Source organism: Lepidochelys kempii, chromosome 6 (assembly GCF_965140265.1).
Source record: "Lepidochelys kempii isolate rLepKem1 chromosome 6, rLepKem1.hap2, whole genome shotgun sequence".
In the NCBI taxonomy this organism is placed as follows: Eukaryota; Metazoa; Chordata; order Testudines; family Cheloniidae; genus Lepidochelys; species Lepidochelys kempii.
Genome location: NC_133261.1, coordinates 112,867,772 through 112,891,131, shown reverse-complemented (window position 1 = coordinate 112,891,131; position 23,360 = coordinate 112,867,772). Strand labels below are relative to the sequence as shown.

General features: G+C 38.6%; 1 protein-coding gene across 5 annotated transcripts in view; it reads right to left on the bottom strand.

Annotated features, from left to right (window-relative positions):
* TRAF3 (TNF receptor associated factor 3) overlaps positions 1–23,360 on the bottom strand; it is a 90,596-nt gene that overhangs the window by 16,401 nt on the left and 50,835 nt on the right. For 4 of the 5 annotated variants that reach the window (XM_073349709.1, XM_073349708.1, XM_073349707.1 and 1 more), the window contains exons 5-9: positions 22,703–22,870; positions 16,755–16,835; positions 13,396–13,470; positions 11,415–11,507; positions 4,677–4,817 (exon numbers count right to left, since the gene is read on the bottom strand). In XM_073349709.1, coding sequence (XP_073205810.1) covers positions 4,677–4,817; positions 11,415–11,507; positions 13,396–13,470; positions 16,755–16,835; positions 22,703–22,870 — 558 coding nt within the window. The remainder of the gene's footprint in view (positions 1–4,676; positions 4,818–11,414; positions 11,508–13,395; positions 13,471–16,754; positions 16,836–22,702; positions 22,871–23,360) is intronic. The other variant, XM_073349710.1, reaches the window with a different exon arrangement.

Sequence of the window (23,360 nt, the reverse complement as noted above, 5' to 3'; positions counted from 1 at the left end):
GGTAGAGGTTGGCATTTGGCAAATGACCTTTGCAGGATCTAGAAGTGCCTCATTGACTGGGAGGGCAAGTCTTCAGGAGGAAAAGGAGGTGTGCAGTATATCCACTAACTTATAGTGGGTATCTTTCACTTCCACCAGCGGAATCTCGCTGGAGGATTCTCTGCTCCTTGAAGTCTTTAAACCAGGATTTGAGGACTTCAATAGCTCAGACATAGGTGAGAGGTTTATCGCAGAAGTGGGCGGGTGAGATTCTGTGGCCTGCGTTGTGCAGGAGGTCGGACTAGATGATCATAATGGTCCCTTCTGACCTTAATATCTATGAATCTGTAGTGTGTCTACCACTCTTTTTGTGGGATCTTGAAATAGTTTAAAATTATCCACCATGGATGGTGGAGGAGACATCACCACCTCGTTTGGGGAGAAGGAGGAGATATTCATTGGTGGTGTAACCTCCTCCTCTAGCCTGGCCTCTTGCTCCTCAAAAGTTTCTTGAGGTTCTGGGGCTCTAGATACAGAAGCTGAAGAAGACAGTCTTATCAATTCTTGGTAGGAAACACCAAATGTCCAAGAAGTAGGATGCCTGTGGGCTGCCCATGGGTCCCAGTATGGCCACTGGGGTGATGGAAAGGGCATGGGTGGTGGTTCCCAGGGGCAGCCATACAAGGAGAATTGAGGCTCAGAACAAGGGTATAATGGGGAGTGCCCTGGTTGATGCAGAGATGGCCCACAGTGTGAAGGCTGTGAGAGAATATCACCTTGGTCACTATCTGAATCCTCGCTGTATAGCAGCGGAGTAGACAAGGAGACTGGAATTGAACACCCCATCACTGGTGGTGACTGCAGGGATCAAGATGGGCTTGCTACCAGGGCCCTGGGACCAAGCAGCAGGGACTCTGGAGTCTCGGCCACCATGACATCACTAGAAAAAGGAAACTCCCATGGCACCGCAGTGTGATTGGTACTGACAGGGCTCATCTGTGTTGACTCACTGGTGCCGACTTGCCGGTACAGAGAAAATTGGTAGAGATCTTGAGCGAGATGATCGGCCCAGCAGGGGTTATTTGAAAGTAGTTGGCACCGTAGGTTTTTCCACTTTAGTACCATCGTCACAGAGATGGTATGGTCTTTGCTCTTGCCTTTGACTGGCAATACTGCTGCTTCAGAGCCTGTGCCCTTCAGGTCTTTAGGCTTATAGGCAGTGTCTGCACCAAAGGACCCATCTGACCTATGGTACCGTGTTTCAGAGCTGTTTGTGCCACCAGTGCAGAGGTGACCAATCATGCCATGGATCTCCTCTGGCTGGTCAAGAGCTCAGTTTGAAGGCTTGCAGCCCTCTTTCTGGAGACTTTGCGAGGGTAGTCAGAAGATTTCCTCCTCGTCTCTCTCTCAGAAGTTGAAGAGTCCGGGGACGACCTTTACCATGGAGGAGATTCAGGACTGGGGTCAGATGTCAATTTAAGAGCACCGTCCATGAGGAGGGGTTTCAACTTTAATTCCCAGTTCTTTTGGGATATAACCTTCAATTGTTGGTAGAAGGTGCACTTCTACGGAATGTGAGCCTTTCTGAGGCTCCGAACGCCGCAATAGTGTCCATCTGTAACTGGTACTGCTCCCTACAGGAGAGGCATTGCTTAAACACAGGAGAACTGGGCATGCCCCTTACTGAGGGCAATTCCCAGACAGGGGAAAAAGGGGGAAAACAGGGATAAGGAAATTTTATTTTTTTTAATGGGGGCGGGGCGGGAGGGGGAAGAGAACCTAACAGAAACCCTAAAAGCTAAGGGAAAAAAAAATGGAAACTCTAGTAGGAGCTAGGAAAGTGAACTCAAACTCTGAGGAAAGAGAAAGTGGACTGCTATGTGCTCTGTCTCTGACCATGGGCGGTTGAGAAGGAACCGAGGACAGTTCGCCCCTCCAGCACGAGTTAGCCTTGAGGCAGAACACGAGGGAGTGAGAGTGCATGTATGGGCCAAACAAACACTGCTATCTAAAATCTGTGACCAAAGGTGCAGGGACGCAAACACACCTACAGTGGAACACCCATATGGACACTACTGGAAGTAGTTTAAAGATCTAGAAAGACTTGGCTTTTCTAGAGCATTACCATCCATTGATCATGGAGATTTAAAACACAGGCTGCTTCCATGAAATGGTGGCTGAGAAAATAGTTTGTGACTCCTTTGCAAGCTGATGAAACCGAATCAAAGAAAGTATTAAAATTTACCTTGGAGAACAGTACAGAGAAAATTAGACTGAACCAAAAGGTCCTAAGTGCTGAGATTCCTGCCAGCACCCAGATGCCTTTTGATGCTTTTATGCTCAGAAGAACTGTTAAGAATGCTGTTGCCAAAGTGACTTGCAGAGCAGACAACAATACCAACTGTAATCAATGAAACACAGCTGTTCCCAATACTAAGGAAAGTTGAATGGCAACTAATACTGATATCGTACTGAAAGTTATCCGTACACGTAGGACTCAAATGCTGAACAATTAATGCCTGTCCAAACACAGATTGCATAGTACTACACTATAAGTATTTGTGGCTTTGGTACTTCAATGGCTGCTCAACACAGTCTGGAAGAATAGTTCACAACAGGTAATTAATGCTTTTAGCTCCTATTGGATGACAGAGACTGGCCAAAGAATTCATAAGAAATCAAACTAGGATATATTTATAGACTGCCCTTGCAGATTTGATGGAGACCAGGATTTCAGCACGTGGGAGAAATCAGACTGAAGTAACATTAAGCCACTATTTGACTTGGAATAATGAAGGCGATAGGACAAGTAAAGCGAGGTGTGGGGGGGGAGGGAGGGGAACTCTTCAATCTCCCTCTACCTCCAAAGAGCCATCTATTTGATTTGGATTAAAATGGATTTCTTTAAAACACAAACCCCTTCTAAACAGAACCAGACCAGTGCCATGGCTTGAGCAAGTTTGAAAAATTACAATAAGTTGCCAAGACCTCATTAAACATTGCTATACCTTTTCCTATATTTCCTTTCCCATCCTTACCCATTAAGAGAGAACTGCATGTAAAAAGACTTTCACTTTCAAGATAACCTACCTCAAGCTAGAGCAGTGGTTCTCAAACTTTTGTATTGGTGACCCCTTTCACAGAACAAGCCTCTGAATGCAACCTCCCCCCCCCCCATAAATTAAAAACACTTTTTTTATATTTAGCATGATTATAAATGCTGAAGGTGAAGCGGGGCTTGGGGTGGAGGCTGACAGCGCACAACCCCCCCCATGTAATAATCTCATGACCCTCTGAGGGGTCCCGACTCCCGTTTGAGAACCACTGTGCTACAGTCATGCAGCAGTGAATACAGAGGCACACATACATTTAAAGCACACCAATAAGTCGATTCTTCACATTTATTCACGGCACTAGAGTTAGATTGCAAGCTTGTTGGGGGCAAGCATCGTATTTTTGTTATATGTTTTTACAGCACTTTGCACAATGGGGTCCTGATCTCTGACTGGGGTCCGTAGACACAATACAAAGAAATACAATAATAATTTTCCAATGCACCAGGAAATACCAAGATAGGAAAAATACAGAAAAAGTATGCCACTACCCTGAATTACTTCCACAGTGTTGGAATGCAATATTGCAAGCATGTCACCATATCTTTGGCCACCACCTAAGCAGAGACAGGCAGCATCACTACTTGAACAGGAGAGGCCAAGATACAGGTGTTGTGGGAGGTAGTGCTGATGTTTCAAATAGACGGGACTTCTAGATGGTACTGAAGCAATGTCCCCAGCATAGTGGTTTAGGGACACTGTCCTGTTGGACATGCCAACTTTTGGAAGAGACATAAAACTGAACCCCCGTGATATTCTTGTTTGGGTATTTACATTCTGCCTACAATACCTACATTTCTCTTGGAACATCAACTGGATATGACACTTATCTACATTCTTTTGAAAACTGATATATACTATTGCAGTGTGCAGTTAAAGCTGCTATGTTCCACTCTAGAGATGGATGTGTCAGAATGTTGTTTGCAACAGTGCCTTTGTACAATAGCTTATAAAGGGATCCTTGGGGGTGAAAAAGGTACTATTTTCTCTGAAAGAATCATGGACGAAGTCACAAGATATATGAGAGAAAAACATCTACTCAAACGCAGTGCACAGACTTGCGCTGACTGTATAGGGGTGAATTTCACCCATGATGAGTATCTTCTTAAGTACCAGTAAGGAGAAAGGAAATACAGAGTGAGCACAGGACAGTTTAAAGGGATTTAACTGGCCTTGCTTCAAGTTTGGCAGTGGTCTGTTAAGCAGATTTTTGATTTACATACCAGCAAAAAGTAATTAAATTCTTAGGATTACAATTGCTTCTCTGACCAAGTGTTATTTAGCTTTAAACTATTCTTTTTAAAAATTAGGCTTTTCATGCAATACAGTTTTTTTGAAGTGGAGTAGTCAATTTAACGTTTTAGTGAAAACTTTTAAAACCCATCAAGAGATTTACATATGAAAAACCAGCTACTGAGCAGGAAAAAAGGTATATTTCAAAACTTTATTTTATAATATTGTAAATGCCTCCTTTTGAGTGAAACTTTTTTTTTTTAATTAGAACACCTCACTTTGCAAGCGTAAAGGCACAGAACAGAAGCTACTGTAATTGTTGTTTTAATGGGGAGAGTCTAAAATTCTTACCTGTAAATGAAGTATTTTAGATTCATTATTCCGCAGCATTTCCTTCTGTCTTTCAATTTCTATTTCAAAGCTACAAATCTGATTATGTAAAGTTTGTATACTCTTGTTCTTTTCCAAACTTTCATTCTGGAGCATGGCCACCTGGAAAAAATTCTACAATTACTCCTGCCAAAACTTGTGAAAAATACCTACAACTTCATTTTTTAAAACTGTCCTAGAGATTTCCCCTTAAGCTCAGAAGAGAGATCCTAGCAAAATCTCTCTCTATGGCTAAAATACTACCAGGAAAATCGGAAGTTTCTAATAATTTTTTCCCCACTCCCACAGTGTTGTACTGATACAACCTGGCCTAATAAATGAGAAAAGGCGATATGCAAAAGCAGCAATAAATCTTACTTCTAAACACAACTGTTTATGTGGGTCACTATTTAATAGGTCAGCGTCCAGGCTTTCGCCTCACTCCTCGACATGGAGGTGGTTAGACATACAGAGGAAGCAACCTATTTAGTTCCAGATTGGGGTTGGCAATGCTAATATTGCTTAAAGAGAAATGCCAAAGAAAAGTAGCACTGAAAAGGCCTATGTAGGAAGGAGGAAGATTAGTAAATTCTACTCTCTCAATCTAAGTTCTAATTTAAATGAGCTCACTAACTATGGTAATTGTGTGGCAATGGATGGCTGTGTACTAAAGAAAGGTGGTCAAAGCAGCTTAACTAATATTACTGTAGATAGAATCTGTTCAGTCCAGAGCAAACCCAAAAGAGTCTACTAGCACCCAAAGAGACAAAGAGGATGCACAGAGTGTTAGTGATGATATTCTTTTTCTGTATGGGCACACCTTTTCATAAATAATATTTGTTTGTGACTGGTTTTCATTTTAAGCCATCAGCCATGTTATTGGAATACTGTGTGGAACATCTATCAGGAGCCACAAGGAGCGTATAAAAGAGTGTAAGCAATCTATTCATCACTCGTTTTGTTGCTTGCATGTGTTACACTTTTACACAATTTCCTTCTGTCAAGAAGTATGCATGAGCTATAGGAGACAGTCAAGGTGGGTGAGGTAAATTCCTGGGACCAACATGGCTACAATTACACTGCATATATTATCTATATGTTATTCAACAGTACAACAAAGTATCTGACATCTAGACAATGTTGGACTCATTACATCTCAGCATTGCTTCTGACAGACAGACAATACAAAACACCATTTTTGATCCAATTAAATAAATGTGGAAGTTCCTCTTTCAGACTAATTATTTTACACCGCATTCAAACAATAAAACTAAAAAACCCCAAGACAACCTCTAGTGCTTCTCAGGTTCAGACACCCTTGACTTAAACCATAAGGTGGCCATGACTCTTGGTGCCCCACCACTTCTGCTGTTTTAAAACCTTGTTTCAGTATTTTCCACTGATGTCACTTCACTGCCAGGCCCAGAGTCAAGAACTAGATCTTTACAAGGCAAGATAAGAAAAAATGATTTCCATTCCCACAAAATGGAACAGTCGCTGAAGACCCATACAAATTAACAGTGCTCAACAGCACTGAAATCTTAAGGGGACAAGATCCCACCCAAAAGGTATGCATGTTGGAACGAGATCCTGTACCACATTTCTACAAGGACACAAGAAGGCCTAGTAGAAATAAGGCATGAAGCGGATTTTTTCTCCTTACATTACAGAGCGAGAAAACTGCCAGTCACTGAAGGAAAGCATGCCCAGTGTACCGGCGATAGTTTTCAAGAACACTTTAACCATGTGAAAGTTTGCCTTCCACATAAATCAGACCTTCTGGGTAGCTACTCTAATTTGTGCATCCAACTTTTCCTTAATGAATCAGAGTTCTTTACTTAATAGTGACATTTCCATTCCCTTTCTTTCATTATTTCCTCTCCATACTCCCTGATCACAAGCCTGTTGCACTTGTGCTGCTGGTATTATATTTCCATTTTTATGTAAGTTACAGATATGCCCTGTCTTGTACTGAGATTTCCCATGCAGTTTACAGGGCCATATCCTGCAGTCCTTAGTCAGACAAACCTCTCATTACACCAAATGTAATCTGAAAGTAACTCATGCATGAACGGAGATAAATAAATATACAGGATTCAAATTTCATTTGGCTTGTGCCTTTTGAATTTGAGTATATCAATTTTAAAATAAGGGAGCACAAAAAGAAACAAAACTATTATCAGTATTTTACGCACCGTACCTGAAATCAAGAATCATGAATTTTCTTCACTTACTCGTCATATTTCAATGCTACAGTGCACGCCATTTTGCTGTCTTGCAAAAGCATTTAATAAATTAAGGTATTATTTTATTATTTCAGAATTCTATTCTGGGAACCCAATTCACGCTCCCAAATAAGAAACGAAAACATTTCTCATTCCTTACAAGATTGGATTAGTTATCTCCACATTTAGATCACATGACACGGCTTTTGTATTTAAGCATACATAGCAGGATTTATTAGAGAAGCTACAAAATTTGAATTGAGTCACGATTCCCAGCATCCAAAAATTCCAGGGTATTCTGATTCAGGCTTCTAGTTTGTCCCACTACAAAGAAAGACTCAGATCATGAAATTCAGATTCCCTACTACCAAACTTTTGATTTAAATTTGTTTAATCTCTTTACTTTTTGTCAACAGCAATATTCACTTACTGAGGTGATCATTTAGCAAATGCTTTGGAAGGGACTATATACAGCAAGCCTGAAGGTTTTCAGTTTGTACACCACTTAGGTGTTCTGTGTCATCAAAGAATCATCCTGAATGGGAGCAGTTAACTTTTTATTTCCTTCCATTCAAATCCAGTTAAGTACAAAGGATGAAATTTTGGCCTCTCTGAACTCAGTGGCTAAACTTTCATTGGCTTCAATGAGGCCAGGATTTCACCTATATTCTTCAGCAGAAGTTCCTTCTCTGCCCTAACGCATTCAGTGCCATGAGTTAGGGTCCTCTCCTTCCAGTTAAAGTAAGTCACAATCCATTTTATTACACCTCTTGACAATAAAATCACTGACATGTGATATGTGGTTAGCTATTCTGGTAACTTGGCACTGTCCTGGGATTTCCAGTGATTCAACTCATTTATTATGTATAGGAAGAAGTTTACAAAGCAGGAAGTGCAAAAAGACAATAGTGATAAGCAATTATGTCCTAAGACTGAAAAAAAATTGCACGGAAGCATTTATTTTCTTACCACTAAAAAAAAAAAAAGATACAGAATTGCTCAACCGTTTTTAAATGATACAGCACATATCAGGGCAATTGCAATTCTTTTAAAGTGCAGTATGGAAAATAAGAAAAATATACTGTAAGTCACAGGGAAGAGGCTCTCTTTAATTATGTAAAATAAATTTTATAGCTTGACTCAAATTAGCAAAAAAGGAAATAAGAATATGAACCTGTATTTGTTAAAGCTGAAACATTTACAGCACCTACACTACCACTAAATTATGGGAATTTCTTCCTAGATTTGAAGGTGATGGTAAACTGAGATGATGTTCTCCTCTCCAGTGAAACTAAAATTTACACACAGAAATATACCTGAATCAAAGCACACTAGAATCCTCCTGCGCAAAAGAAATTGTTTTCTAGTTGGGCTCTGAAGAAAAATGCTAGCACAACAGGGAAATTGCTCTCCACATAGTTCAGTGAACTCTGGCAAATAAACTTCTGTAGACTGACTAAAGTCACAGGCTTACATCTCCATTTGCCAGTGGGCTCTCATCTGGATTGCTTTCACCTTTCTCTTACTTTAATATATGCCTTCACATAATTCACTCCCACTCAAAGAAAGGCTAAAGAGGCTCCGGACTTTTCTACTTTTAGGTTTAGGAGAATTTGTTCAGAAACATCGGATTTAAAAAAAAAAAAAAAGGAGTACTTGTGGCACCTTAGAGACTAACAAATTTATTTGAGCATAAGCTTTCGTGAGCTACAGTTCACTTCATTGGATGCACACAGTGGAAAATAAAGTGGGGAGATTTATATACATAGAGAACATGAAATCATGGGTGTTACCATACACACTGTAACGAGAGTGATCATTTAAGGTGAGATATTACCAGCAGGAGAGCAGGGGCGGGGGGGCCTTTTGCAGTGATAATCAAGGTGGGCCATTTCCAGCAGTTGACAAGAACGTCTGAGGAACAGTGGGAGGGTGGAATAAACATGGGGAAATAGTTTTACTTTGTGTAATGACCCATCCACTCCCAGTCTGTATTCAAGCCTAAGTTAATTCTATCCAGTTTGCAAATTAATTCCAATTCAGCAGTCTCTCGCTGGAGTCTGTTTTTGACGTTTTTAGGTCTGTAATCAAGTGACCAAAGAGACTGAAGTGTTCTCCAACTGGTTTTTGGATGTTATAATTCTTGACGTCTGATTTGTGTCCATTTATTCTTTTACGTAGAGACTGTCCATGGCAGAGGGGCATTGCTGGCACATGATGGCATATATCACATTGGTAGATATGCTGGTGAACGAGCCTCTGACAGTGTGGCTGATGTGATTAGGCTCTATGATAGTGACCCCTGAATAGGTATGTGGACACAGCTGGCAACGGGCTTTGTTGCAAGGATAGGTTCCTGGTTAATGGTTCTGTTGTATGGTTGCTGGTGAGTATTTGCTTCAGGCTGGGGGGCTGTCTGTAAGCAAGGATTGGCCTGTCTCCCAAGGTCTGTGAGAGTGATGGGTCGTCCTTCAGGATAGGCTGTAGATCCTTGATGATGCGTTGGAGAGGTTTTAGTTGGGGGCTAAAGGTGATGGCTAGTGGCGTTTTCTTATTTTCTTTGTTGGGCCTGTCCTGTAGTAGGTGACTTCTTGGTACTCCAAACTACAATCCGTTGGTGATCTTCCTGAAAACACCATCCTGGCCACTATGGATGTAGAAGCAGTCTACACCAATTTTCCACACAAAGATGGACTACAAGCCGTCAGAAACAGTATCCCCAATAATGTCACGGCAAACCTGGTGGCTGAACTTTGTGACTTTGTCCTCACCCATAACTATTTCACATTTGGGGACAATGTATACCTTCAAATCAGCGGCACTGCTATGGGTACGCGCACGGCCCCACAGTATGCCAACATTTTTATGGTGGACTTAGAACAACGCTTCCTCAGCTCTCATCCCCTAATGCCCCTACTCTACTTGCGTTACCTACATTGATGACATCTTCATCATCTGGACCCATGGAAAAGAAACCCTTGAGGAATTCCACCACGATTTCAACAATTTCCATCCCACCATCAACCTCAGCCTGGACCAGTCCACACAAGAGATCCACTTCCTGGACACTACGGTGCTAATAAGCGATGGTCACATAAACACCACCCTATACCGGAAACGTACCGACGGCTATTCCTACCTACATGCCTCCAGCTTTTATCCAGACCACACCACACGATCCATTGTCTACAGCCAAGCTCTGCGATACAACCGCATTTGCTCCAACCCCTCAGACAGAGACAAACACCTACAAGATCTCTATCAAGCATTCTTACAACCACAATACCCACCTGCTGAAGTGAAGAAACAGATTGACAGAGCCAGAAGAGTACCCAAAAGTCACCTACTACAGGACAGGCCCAACAAAGAAAATAAGAGAACACCACTAGCCATCACCTTCAGCCCCCAACTAAAACCTCTCCAACGCTCTCCTGCTGGTAATATCTCACCTTAAGTGATCAGTCTCGTTACAGTGTGTATGGTAACACCCATTGCTTCATGTTTTCTATGCATATAAATCTCCCCACTATATTTTTCACTGAATGCATCCGATGAAGTGAGCTGTAGCTTACGAAAGCTTATGCTCAAATAAATTTGTTAGTCTCTAAGGTGCCACAAGTACTCCTTTTCTTTTTGCGGATACAGACTAACACGGCTGCTACTCTGAAACCATCGGATTAAAAGTAATTCAGTATTTGGTTAAGCCATCAAAATAATGTTTTTATTTAAAACACTGACCCTCTTAAGACCTGTCACTTTAAAATGGGTTGCCTCATTTCACTATTGATTGGGTGCAGCATTGACACATATTTTGAAGTCAAAGCCTACGAAAGGCCTGCTTTAAATGCTCTAAATTAAGTCATTCAAAGGACTTGAAGCTCTTAGTGAGGTGATCTGCCGCATCTGGTCTCCCAATAAATTCCCCTAAGTCCCCAAAACTCTTTTAAAGACAAGAGTTCCCAGGGAGCATTGCACAATGAGAACTTAGTTAGATCCAGCATCAGAACAGAAACCAGCCTGCCTGAGAGTAACACAGAATGTCAATTAATAAAAGTCTCTTCAGGCCAAGAAGCTTGGAGAGCTCTTGATAAATTTAAAATAAAAATGAAGCCGGTTCAGTATGTGGAGTTTTCCAGGATCTGATCTCCAGAAAAATACACAGGTAGATGCAGCTCCTAACATTGCAGTACTTTTCCTAACCGTCTCTTTCATAAGAAAAAGGGATTGAAGGAGAAATTTAATGTCAGCTGGTTTGATAACTTAAATATTAAAATACTAAATTCATAGCAACACGTGAATAAAAATTACATATTTATTCGTGAAGCCAATTTTCTTCTTTTATTGTAATAAAATTGATGTTACACTCATTTTACCGCTTTTTGAGCCTACTAGTGGTTTAGCTGTATTTCCAAACAGCTTCTGAACAAAAGTGTTTTCCTCTATTTTTATAGAATTTAAAAAAATTAATGAAAATTAAAGTGAGTAGAAGATATACCTTATTTTCTAGAGAATTACTCCATTCTTTCAATAAATTTACATGCTGCACTGCTGAGCTGGCTTCATGTGCTTTAATTTGCTGATTTGTTCCCTGTGACAACAAAGAATTTATACATTTTAGCCAATTTCACTTTTTTAAAAAAACCAATAATATAACACAAGACTATAAAACCAGCACTACATATATTTTGGTACACAGATGTACTTTATAAAAAATATAAATAGAGTGGAAATCTACTTGGGAACTTATGAAAGAAGTGAGAGATACATTTAAAAACAAGTGTTTTATCCAACTGCTGTATATTTCCATTGTACTTATTTATCAGAGGAAACAAAAGTGGAGAAAAGATTTACAAAATGAATTGTTTAGAACCATCTCTAGAAACTTTTATAATAAATAAATCAGAAAACAAGTCACATAACTCAAACATCTGATTCCACAAATATAGCTTTAACCATTTTATAAATTACTGTAAAGTTTCCATTGATGTGAATATGAAAGAAAAACAGTTAAGGTACATTTATCATCACTGGAAACTGCCAACTTTGTAGAATCTGTCAACTAAAATAGTTTACAGTGGCTAATTTGCCATTATAGAAAGTTAGCAAGACACATCCATTGTTGCTTTATGATGTTCAGATTTCCTGCCCCCTCACAATCTGCAAATGTTGGTACAAATAACCACTGTAAGTTTACAAAACACACATAGATAATATACAGAGTACATAAGATGCAGATCATGTTACCTTCTACTTCACGCTATACTTCAGCAAATATTTTGCAAAACATTTTATATCTGTTTAGATGTTAGATATGTTGCAAGCAACTGGAAAAGTTTCAATGATCTTCAATGTATATACTCTATATAAAATATTCAAAAATATATATGTGGATATATGTACATATATACACACATATACATACATAAAAAGAATGAACAGTGATACGTAAGACATAACAGTGGGCAGTGCTACATCATTAATTATTTCTACAGTTGAGAGAGGAACTGTACTTTTTGTGTTTAAATTGTTGAATGCTTTCTTTTTTACACTGGCAGAATATTAAGGGACTGATCAAAAGTCCTTTGACGTTAATGGGAAAAGACTCTCATTGACTTCAATGAGACTTAAAACAGGCCTTGAGATATCAATGGGAAAGAAGGTTTAGAGGAGTGTTGCACAGAGATTGCACATGTACACAAAAATCTAGTTTCATAGGTCACAGTGAGCTTCAAAATTATGGCATTTAATTTGATAAATTCCGTTTTTCCTGTCAGCAGCTTTTAAATTTTTACTGTAAAACTGTCAGAATTGGCTGACACTCTCAGATGCATGGTATGAAAAGTAAGATATTGCAAATATGGAAATAACAGTGTTGAAACTACACAAAGTTTTTTCTTACTTTGTGGTGACTTCTAGGATTTAATCTACAATTTTTATTAATTCTATGCTGTGATTTGACCATGCACCTATAGGCATACACAGACATATATACATATGTATATATGAATGTACATAAAACAAACATTCTAAGTGGGCCAACCTATTTTTAATCATATCGTATATATTCACAGGCGCAAACGGAAGAAATTAAATTTAATTTGGGAAAAAATTAAATAACTTCCATAGAACAGCTGAAATTACTAGACAGCTTGTGGAGAGAAAAAAAATGACTATTTTTCTCTTATTTCAAAGAAGAGAAAAGTTTTTAATGTAATAATATCTTCTGATCTCAGACATCTGTAACTGGCTAACTGAAATCCCAAGATATCGCCAGTATGTGTATGTGCTTTTTATAATTTTATATATATAAAAATATATGCAAAAACGAACACCTGCTGCATAGTCTTAATCACTCATGCAACTGGATGAATGTTTCTTAACCAAGAGTAGAGAAGTCCAGAACTTTCACGTCAAAATGTTAAATTTTCTTATTGCAGACTTTCATCAATTGGGAAGTATAATTGTTATATACTGACCTGAAAAGTGCAGCCATAACGCTTAAAACTACAGGTACTTGGGGCATTAATACATTCTGACAAATGTGCATTCAACTGCAATAGGAAAAAAATGTGAGTTTTGGCAGAAAACGTTTGCATGATAATGCTCAGAACATATAAAGGGCACAGATTATCAGATTTGTATTGTGTGCCATTTGTAAAACATACAGTACATGTGTGCATATTATCTCCACTCTTACTCAGAGTGCATAAACTGTATATACACATGTAACCACACGCACATGCCAATACAATATACAGAGACACATTTAATATACAGTGAAACATCCACTGAAGACCATTCCTGTAGGCAACCCCATTAAAAAAAATGCCACTTTAAAGAAACCCAAGGCTTTCCATACATTTTTGTTTGACTTTAATTAAAGGTCAATCTTTACTTGACAAATGATTTTTGCTGGTCTGTTGGGTAGTCACTTAAGACCAGTTTCACTGTAGTAACATACGCCTTTTCTAACTCTAGTTTCATTAGGAATAGATTGTCAAAACATGACATGCAATTCTCAATATCAGAATTTAAAATAAAACAAAACTAAACAATGAAGACTGTAAACAAATACTGCATGAAACAGACAAATACTTTATACCAGGGTGCAGCTGAGTCACATTTATAATGCAGTACACAGGATTCAATGTTTTAAAGTAGGAAAAGGCCTGTATTTTGCACAGATCCAATATTCTGAATGATAAACACAGAAAATAATTTGTCCTTTAAAATAAAATCACAGAAGTATATACACAGAGCCATAATGAAATGCAGCCGTTTTTAGGGGACAGGGCAGCAGAATGATGCAAACAGCCTAAGAGCTGGAATGAAGGGCCATTTTGTAAAGGACACCATGACAAACCTCATCTCTTCTGACAAGTGCCTTAAGATCTTTATTTCCATACAGAGCAGAGAGGACCTAGGGGCCAGATCCTCACCTGGTGTAAACTCTTATACCTCCACTGAGTTCAAGATATTTAAAAAGACCTGCACACAGTAAGCCCTCTGGTCCTCAATTCATCCACCTCCAGAAAAAGGCCTGAACTGATCCTGCCTGCATATGAAACTGTGGTGCTAAAGAAACAAGGGTTTTCAAATCTAATTTTGAGATGCTTAACTCATCCCCCCCTGGCATATGCAACATCTACTTTGTTTTAACAACTTGCTGTAGAAATTCACAATGAAAGTTCAAAAGAAACATTTCAGAAAAAAAAATAAAAATCAGGTAAGAAAAAGTACATGTGCTATACAAGATTTCGGGGGGGGGGGGGCACGGCTTCTTTCACCTCCTCAGAACTAAGGACTGTGTCAACCAGTAACCATTCACACATATTAAGAGTTGCGATTATTCTATAAGATATCATTTTCACTTTTTGTACGCTATTGAGAATGAGAAAGTCGTGTATTGTGCCAAACTGTTAGGCAGGCATTTGCCTATATCACCTTAGAATGGCTGCCCCTAATTATCCAACTGGGCTTCATTTTCTTAACATCAGAAAAAATGAAATAGTCAACAAAATGATGCAGGGCAAGATGGCAGCTGGTTAAAATCCAACCCTACCAACAACTTTTAGAATCCAATTCCTCCAACCCTTCGCATCAAGACTTGTGCTTATTGATGTGAGTTGACCTATTGTTTTTAATGGGACAATTCACAGTAGTAAGGACTTCATTCTTAAGTCCCTCACTACTCAGGACAGCAATTAAGCATTTCTTATTGACTTCAGTAGGATTTAAGAACATGTATAGGTGTTGTTATGAGAAGGAGTGCTTTCCTGAATCAGGATCTCAATTGGTTAATATATACTGGCAGAACTGAGCCCCAAAGGTGGCTCTCCACTTATATTATTAGACAGATGCCTAGATCATCTTCTCAAGAGCATAATGTTTATTAATAATGCACAAGGCCTAGTATACATTTTAGATTGCACATTCCTTGGGGCAGACAGAGTTGGAAAGTACCTGGCACACTTTGGGCACTAAATAGGATTACTCACTTACTGTAACACTAAAATGATGTATTCCTATGTCAGGAGAACATACTCCATTAGATTTTTTGGGTTATCAGTGAAAAAAAGATACCTCAAAAATGAGTTTAAAAAAAATGACAATATTTTAAGGAGTGCTGGAGACAAATATGTGCTCCCCATTCTAGATCATACAAAAGGATTTATTTTTAGAAAAATATGCACATCAGCCTTTACAGATACTACTAATACTGGATCAAATAAAGGAATACATTCAAACACCACAAGATACAAAAGAAATTTATCGGCTCAAAATATTAACTGAATTTTCTACATATGTTAGAAGCTTTAGTAGCCTGTTGCACCTGATCACAGGACATGCCATACTGGAACAGACCAATGGTCCATTTACACTATAGCAATAGCAAACGTCAAGAGGAAATTTCTTCTTTATCTCAGTTACTGGTAAATTTTACCATAAAGCAGTAATTTTATCCCAATCGTATGAAATACAGACACTAAATATTAAATCCTTTCTTGAATAAGATTAAACTATTTACTTAACATTTATCCTGTGGCAGTGAGTTTCACAGTGTTTCCTTTTAGATTATTTAAACTTGGTGCCTCTTAATTTAATCAAAAGTGCCCTCTTGTCCTCGTATTGAGTATACATTTAGCTGACTAAGCATCAGCTAAATCGGCTTAACCGAAATATTTCTAAAGCATCTATACCACCATGACATCTAAGTGTCAGGCCCTTTATTCTCCTTCTTTGCGAATTTAACAGTCTTAACAATATTTTTAATCTCTTGCATGGACCAACTCCACACAACAGCTGTTCAATATCTGCTATGATCTTTTCTGAGATGAGGACACCAAAATCAAAACAGCATTTAAGGTCAGGATGTACCTCTGGCTTATATGCTATATGATGTCTAATGTCAGTATATGCTACTATATTTTAGATTTATCATTCTATTTCAATATTGAGACTTGAAGAATACATGCTGCCTAACACTACCCAAAGGTTCTGCTCTACTGGCCTCAATAAGTGCTTCTAACTCAGTTTTCATTAAGAGAGATAAAAGCTAATCTTTTTTGACAAATTTTTTTGTAATAAATACAGAAAATTAAGGAAGTAATTTCTGAAATATAATTTCCTAAGAAATCACTAAAAAAATTATTAAAAAATTATCACACTTAACTGTAGTGGTAGATAAGCCTTTTCTTTAGATCTCACATCGTAATAAGGAAATGGCTTCTGGCAAAATTCTTGCGAGATCTTACTAACAACAAAGTTCTAAGGTGAACACTGTTGAACAGGGATTTATTTAATTTTTAGCACAACTCTGGGCATGACTTCTTACCTCCCTTCTCAAGAGTGATGTAACACTGCATTTATGAGGACATGAAACCGCGACAGAGGGACAGTCTGTATCTTCATGTTTCTAAAAGAAAAGAAAAAAGGCAAATTACAATTTATACTTTATCAATATTTAAAATTACAAACCATTTTATAACAGGACTTGCCTGAAAAAAGAAGTAACTTACCATGCTGTAATTAAAAATATATATTCACATGGTGCTATACAGTGAGCAGTACAGTTAACATGGCTACTTCGTGTTTGTACAATGTTTGGAAAGAACAAACACAGATGTTACGTTTTCAGTTGATATGTATTTCTCAACTGTTTTTGATTCAGAAAAATAAGGGATTTATCATATTTTCCTGTGGAAAGAAGAGCAGTTTACATCATCCTTTATCAATAAAACCTCAATAAAATCAAAGTTCTCTATCCCACGAAGCATGTAGAGGAGTGCACATTATTGGAAAAAGAGGATAATTGCCAAGACAATATTCCTTCCAATACCACCATACAGTGCATTGGAAAGCTCTTCAGATGTTTATCATAGAATATCAGTGTTGGAAGGGACCTCAGGAGGTCATCTAGTCCAACCCCCTGCTCAAAGCAGGACCAGACCCCAACTAAATCATCCCAGCCAGGGCTTTGTCAAGCCTGACCTTGAAAACTTCTAAGGAAGGAGATTCCACCACCTCCCTAGGTACCCATTCCAGTGCTTCACCACCCTCCTAGTGAAAAAGTTTTCCCTAATATCCAACCTAAACCTCCCCCACTGCAACTTGAGACCATTACTACTCCTTCTGTCATCTGCTACCACTGAGAACAGTCTAGATCCATCCTCTTTGGAACCCCCTTTCAGGTAGTTGAAAGCAGCTATCAAATCCCACCTCATTCTTCTCTTCTGCAGAATGAACAATCCCAGTTCCCTCAGCCTCTCCTCATAAGTCATGTTCTTCAGCCCCCTAATCATTTTTGTTGCCCTCCACTGGACTCTTGCCAATTTTTCCACATCCTTCTTGTACTGTCGAATAGAGGAGAATGATCACGTCCCTCGATCTGCTGGCAATTCCCCTACTTATTCAGCGCAAAATGCCGTTAGCCTTCTTGGCAACAAGGGCACACTGTTGACGCATACCCAGCTTCTTGTCCACTGTAACTCCGAGGTCCTTTTCTGCAGAACTGCTGCCTAGTCATTTGGTCCCTAGTCTGTAGTAGTTCATGGGAGTCTTCTGTCCCAAGTGCAGGACTCTGCACTTGTCCTTGTTGAACCTCATCAGATTTCTTTTGGCCCAAACCTCTAATTTGTCTAGGTCCCTCTGTATCCTATCCCTACCCTCCAACATATCCACCTCTCCTCCCAGTTTAGTGTCATCTGCAAACTTGCTGAGGGTGCAGCCCACGCCATCCTCCAGATCATTAATGAAGATATTGAACAAAACCATCCCCAGGACAGACCCTTGGGGCACTCTGTTTGATACCGGCTGCCAACTAGACATGGAGTTATTGATCACTACCCATTGAGCCCGACGATCTAGCCAGGTTTCTATCCACCTTACAGTCCTTTCATCCAGCCCATACTTCTTTAACTTGCTGACAAGAATACTTTATGCTTTATACTTATTTATGCTTCTGAATGTCAGAGAACCCTGTAAATCCATATACTGGTATTCACTTTTGATTATCCTTTAATTTTGAGTCTCTTTACCATTTGATACTGAATTCTTGCACTATACATCAAAATACTTAAGCTTATTTAAAGCTCCTTTTGATCAAACCACAGTGCATTTTTTGTGTTCATCTCCTAATTTACATCCATTTCTCACTATGTCAGACAGGTCTGAAAGACTAAGGGATAGACTGAAAGTTTACTTGCAGCCCACAGTAAAGGGCACCATGTAAATCACTGACAATTCTCTGGTTTCCCCCCTTGCTTCAGGAGGTGAGTAATCCGCTACTGGTTCATGGCCCAAATCTGTGCTCCCTGAAAGCAATGAGAGTCTTTCCAATGACTTCAACATGCATTTGATTTTGGTCCCTATTCCAGGAGTAGAATACTACTACTTCCATTCTGACCAGAAGAGCTCATTCCTCATCCCTAGGCACCCACTCTCCATGGAAGCTGCTCTCAACTCTTCCATATGATGTGAGATGCAGGTTGCACATAATCTTGCCTTAAATCAGGCTAGGATAACAAGGTTTTCAGAATAGCAAACGCAGCATGCAAACCCATTTTATAACAATTTTAAAAATTCTCTTTTTCTGTATAATACTTTGATTCTTTAATAATAAAATACAATTTTCACTTCTGTTTTTGCTTTGAAGAATGAGCAATTTTGTCTGCCAGAAAGACACACTGGACCGTGGAATACATTGCATTATACCAAAAGCTTTATGTTTGCTTCAAATAAAATGAAATAAAATTGCATTTAGAAATGAATTCACCTAGAGAGATAAATCACTGCAGTATAGACTAGACAAATACTTGTGCTTTTTAAAATTTTAATTGCAAGTCCATATCACTATCTAAATAGTCTGTCAGCCATAAAGGGGATTTCCTACGCTGCAGAGCAGGCAGATTCTATGAAGACATGAACCACACATGAAACAAGAAAAATTATTTTTGTTTCCATTTGCATACCTTTGGTTTTTTTCTTTGTACAGCCTCGAAAAAATGTTTGTGCTGCTTTTCATTTTCTGTTCAAGTCCCTGAAATGCCTGCCTGACTTATTAATGTGCTTAAAAACCTGATGGTCTGCACAGGCCAACAGAGATGAACTTAAGCTCAGGGTGAGCAGATGGACTACACAAAGCAAATCTTTCTTTCATCTAACTGAGTGGTCTGGTTACAACCAGACTAAGTCTTGGTACTCAAGTATAGTCAGGTAATATTCCAAAATAAACCCAAATTTATCAGCATTTGTATAATCTCACACACTACATTCTTCCAGGCTTTTAAAAGAATGTAGGCATTGTTGTTTTATGGCATGATCAGTGGCTGATCTCTGCTCCTCCAGGATATTAATGCTGTGGCTATTGTTGCGCCCCTGAAACACCAAAACCACTATGATTGGAAGCTGGTCCTATGTTGCAAATTATTAGTTTCATTAATATTTTGAATATAGGAACACCTAACACTTTTGATTTGCTGATCTCCTACAACAAGCAGGCATTGGTCTAACTCTACAAAGGTTCCTGCTCTCCCCTTTTTATGCTTCAGTGCTTCATTTTAACCACAATTTTCAACAGAATTGAAACGTTTTTGCCTTCCCCTACACTAATCACAGAGCATTTGCTTGCCATCTATAACACCACTTGCTACATCCGAAAACTCTTGTCACTCTCCTTTAACCTTACAGGGCCTTTCAATTCTCCAGGATAAGCACTTAAAGTTTTAATTTGAGATCTACAGATTGATCACTAAAATCAAAATGTTTTAAAATAAAATGATCATTTTAAAATAAAATGTTGGATGAAAAGCAAGGGAAGATTTTTCCCATTTGTTCAATTAGCTTGTCCTACCATCTGTGATTAGACCAAATTGGAAACTAAACCTTAGTGACCATAGGCTCTCATGGGGACAAGACACTTCTCAGGGATATCTCAATGTCCAGGACAGTAGCAGCTGGTACAGGCATAAGAAGAACTGTACTTACAAACTTGCTCTTGTTAAGAAGTTCATAAAGAAGCAAAATATGAAAAGGACTGGCTAATACCTCAGATTTTTACTACATGTAAAACCGGGGTTCTCAAACTGGGGGTCAGGACCCCTCGGGGAGGTCACGAGGTTATTACATGGGGGGGTCGAGAGCTGTCAGCCTCCACCCCAAACCCCGCTTTGCCTCCAGCATTTACAATGGTGTTAAATATATTTAAAAGTGTTTTTAGTTTACAAGGGGGAGGGAGGTCGCACTCAGAGGCTTGCTATGTGAAAGGGGTCACCAGTATAAAAGTTTGGGAACCACTGATGTAAAATTAGACCTCTCAGTATACAACTTTATTTAGTATGAAGTGCATTCCCTTTGTGGGTCCTGAAAAAATACTATGGTCTCTGATGAAGTTACACTTTTTAGAATGCTCTCATTTTATCGAGTTTTTGGGAAAATACTTGCTCAAAATTTTTCCTTTTTTCCCCTAGAACTACAGAAAACAGTATGAGTAAATCAAAAGTAACTGTGGGTCTTGTTAAAGATAGGAATTAAAATATAAAAATACAGTTCTTGAAAGATTAAAGTCTAGTAACATAATTATAGACAAAAATGCATAACTAAGTTGTTTCAGGAAATGCACCAAGAGAAGCTGAGAAACTTCTGCTTCTGTTATTCAAATCTCACTTTCATAAGACTAGACCTTTTAATTTTTCTGCTCCCTGAATAAAAAATATGAGATATTCAGGAACCCAGTCTGGATTTGGTATGAACATATTTAAAGAATCACTAAGATTTACTCTACAGACACAATACTTAACCCCTAAAAATTAAGTGCAGAATGGCTTTAGACATTTCAATTTGGCCATATCCCCAACAATTCAAGCCTAAAGATAGCAGGCTTTCAAGTTTTCCCGTAACAGTTTTGAGAGCTGAGTGAACAGAAGGAATGACCAGTTGTATAAAAATAAGATTGCACTGCCACAGCTTACAGGAACCCCTTAAATGTACTGGACAGATACGGAAAGATAGCTGTACCAAAGATGAACCTAGGCAGTCACTGCGGGGTAGACCCCTGAGTATTTTAGAAAGTCATCTACTGGTTCATATCACTTACTAAATCTGGACAAACATGTGGGAAAAAGGCAGATGTTGTATATACACAATAGAGATTCTGATGCCTTTCTCCCATATTTTATTTATATATTTGTCTCCGTATAGTAATGCCTACAGGGTTAGAGGCTAAGATGCCTCTATACAAATCACATTAAATAAATCACCAATGCTTCCTGTTAACATACATATATTTGCTTTGTATTTTCACAAATACACCCCTGTGAGCTTTGTCGTCATCTAACAGTAATAGCTAAGAACATAATTACTAGGAAGTGGAAAGTTCTAGCCATTCACTAAGAGGTCCAGGGAGCTGTAGACATGGAAACGTTGCACAAATATATTAAAAATAAATACAGTGAATATATATCAGAGTGGGGCTCAATATCATAAGATGCAGGAGTGTGATAACATACATACAAATCCAAGCCACTGAACCACCACAAATTCTGCCCCACTTGACCATAATGGTAGCCCCAATCTCTATCCTATAGTTCTATCCCACTTATAACACACTGCTTACCAGACACCCTACTCTTGGGCCAAAAATAATAATAATGCTTTCTAAATATGACTGCATATGGTACATGATATGCAGAGACAGTAGGTATTATTGAATTTGATGTTATGCTCATTTTCTTCCTTCTTCCTTGCCAGCTTATACAAGAGTATCTAATTCCCTGGCACAACTGCAAAGGTGACGTAAAGTTGTTCTGGATGACACAGGCACCAAACAAAGGAAAAATGGTAATGTGCTATTCCTCTGAAACACATACTCCTGCTTGACGGTATATTGTTAGGATGGTAGATTTGCACAATATACCAATTTAAATAGGATGGAATAGAAGAATGTATGCCAAAAAATTACTGTAATGTAGCAGTTATTCCCTGCATCATGTGAAGACTGTACTTTAGAAAGAAACAGTTTTTGGGTTTTTTTTTTTAATTTCTGGTGTTCAAATGTTTCCTGTTCAATTTAATTTACACTTGGGCTGTGACAACTTCCTCGACAGCAAATATATCTTCACAGTTAGAATATTTTCCTTTTGAATTGAAAAGTGCTGAAGCAAATTTTGCCTTATACAAGACTGAAAGCCCAATACCTCTGATGGTTGCTGAAAAAGAAACGTGAAAATTGGTCATTCTACATTACATGTAATTTACTGATTTTAGTGATGGAAGAAAACACTGCACCTGTAATGTAATCATTGGGACTTGGCTTTTACAGTATTTACATGTAGTCTCCCGATATTTACAGGTCTTTTCTACATGGTCTGGCAAGTCCTTCCGCAGTATTTTCTCCTTGCAATCAGCACGGTGGCATGAAAGTTCTTCAAACTGACAGTCATTTCTCAAATGCGTCTGTAAGATAAAACAATCAAGTTAATGAAATTTTACATGTTTCTTCTCATCATACCCATGAAAGATAACTCTCCCAAAATAAACTCAGGACCAGAGTCTAATCTTAGATGTGCACCATGCTGTACCTCAGAACATCTGCTAACGCAGTTGTGCATGACTACACAGTAATGGATTTACTGAGATACGTATTTCTGAAGTTAGAATCTGACCCTCAGATGACTGCTATGTTATGTCTTGAAGAGCCAAAATTTCAGATTATCTTAGATATTCAGAAGTACCAGAAGCATCACAATTTCAAGTATAAGTGGAATAACCTTTATATTAGAGGCCCAAAACTGCTAACAATGAAATATCAAACAGGAATTCAAACTCAAAAAGAAAATATATGAAATAGCAAAAAAAATAGCACAGTGAAAAACCACATACATATCAGCCTTCCAGGTCTGCAAAGCTGCTGCATGTTACAGGTTTTCCAAATGAGAATGTGAGA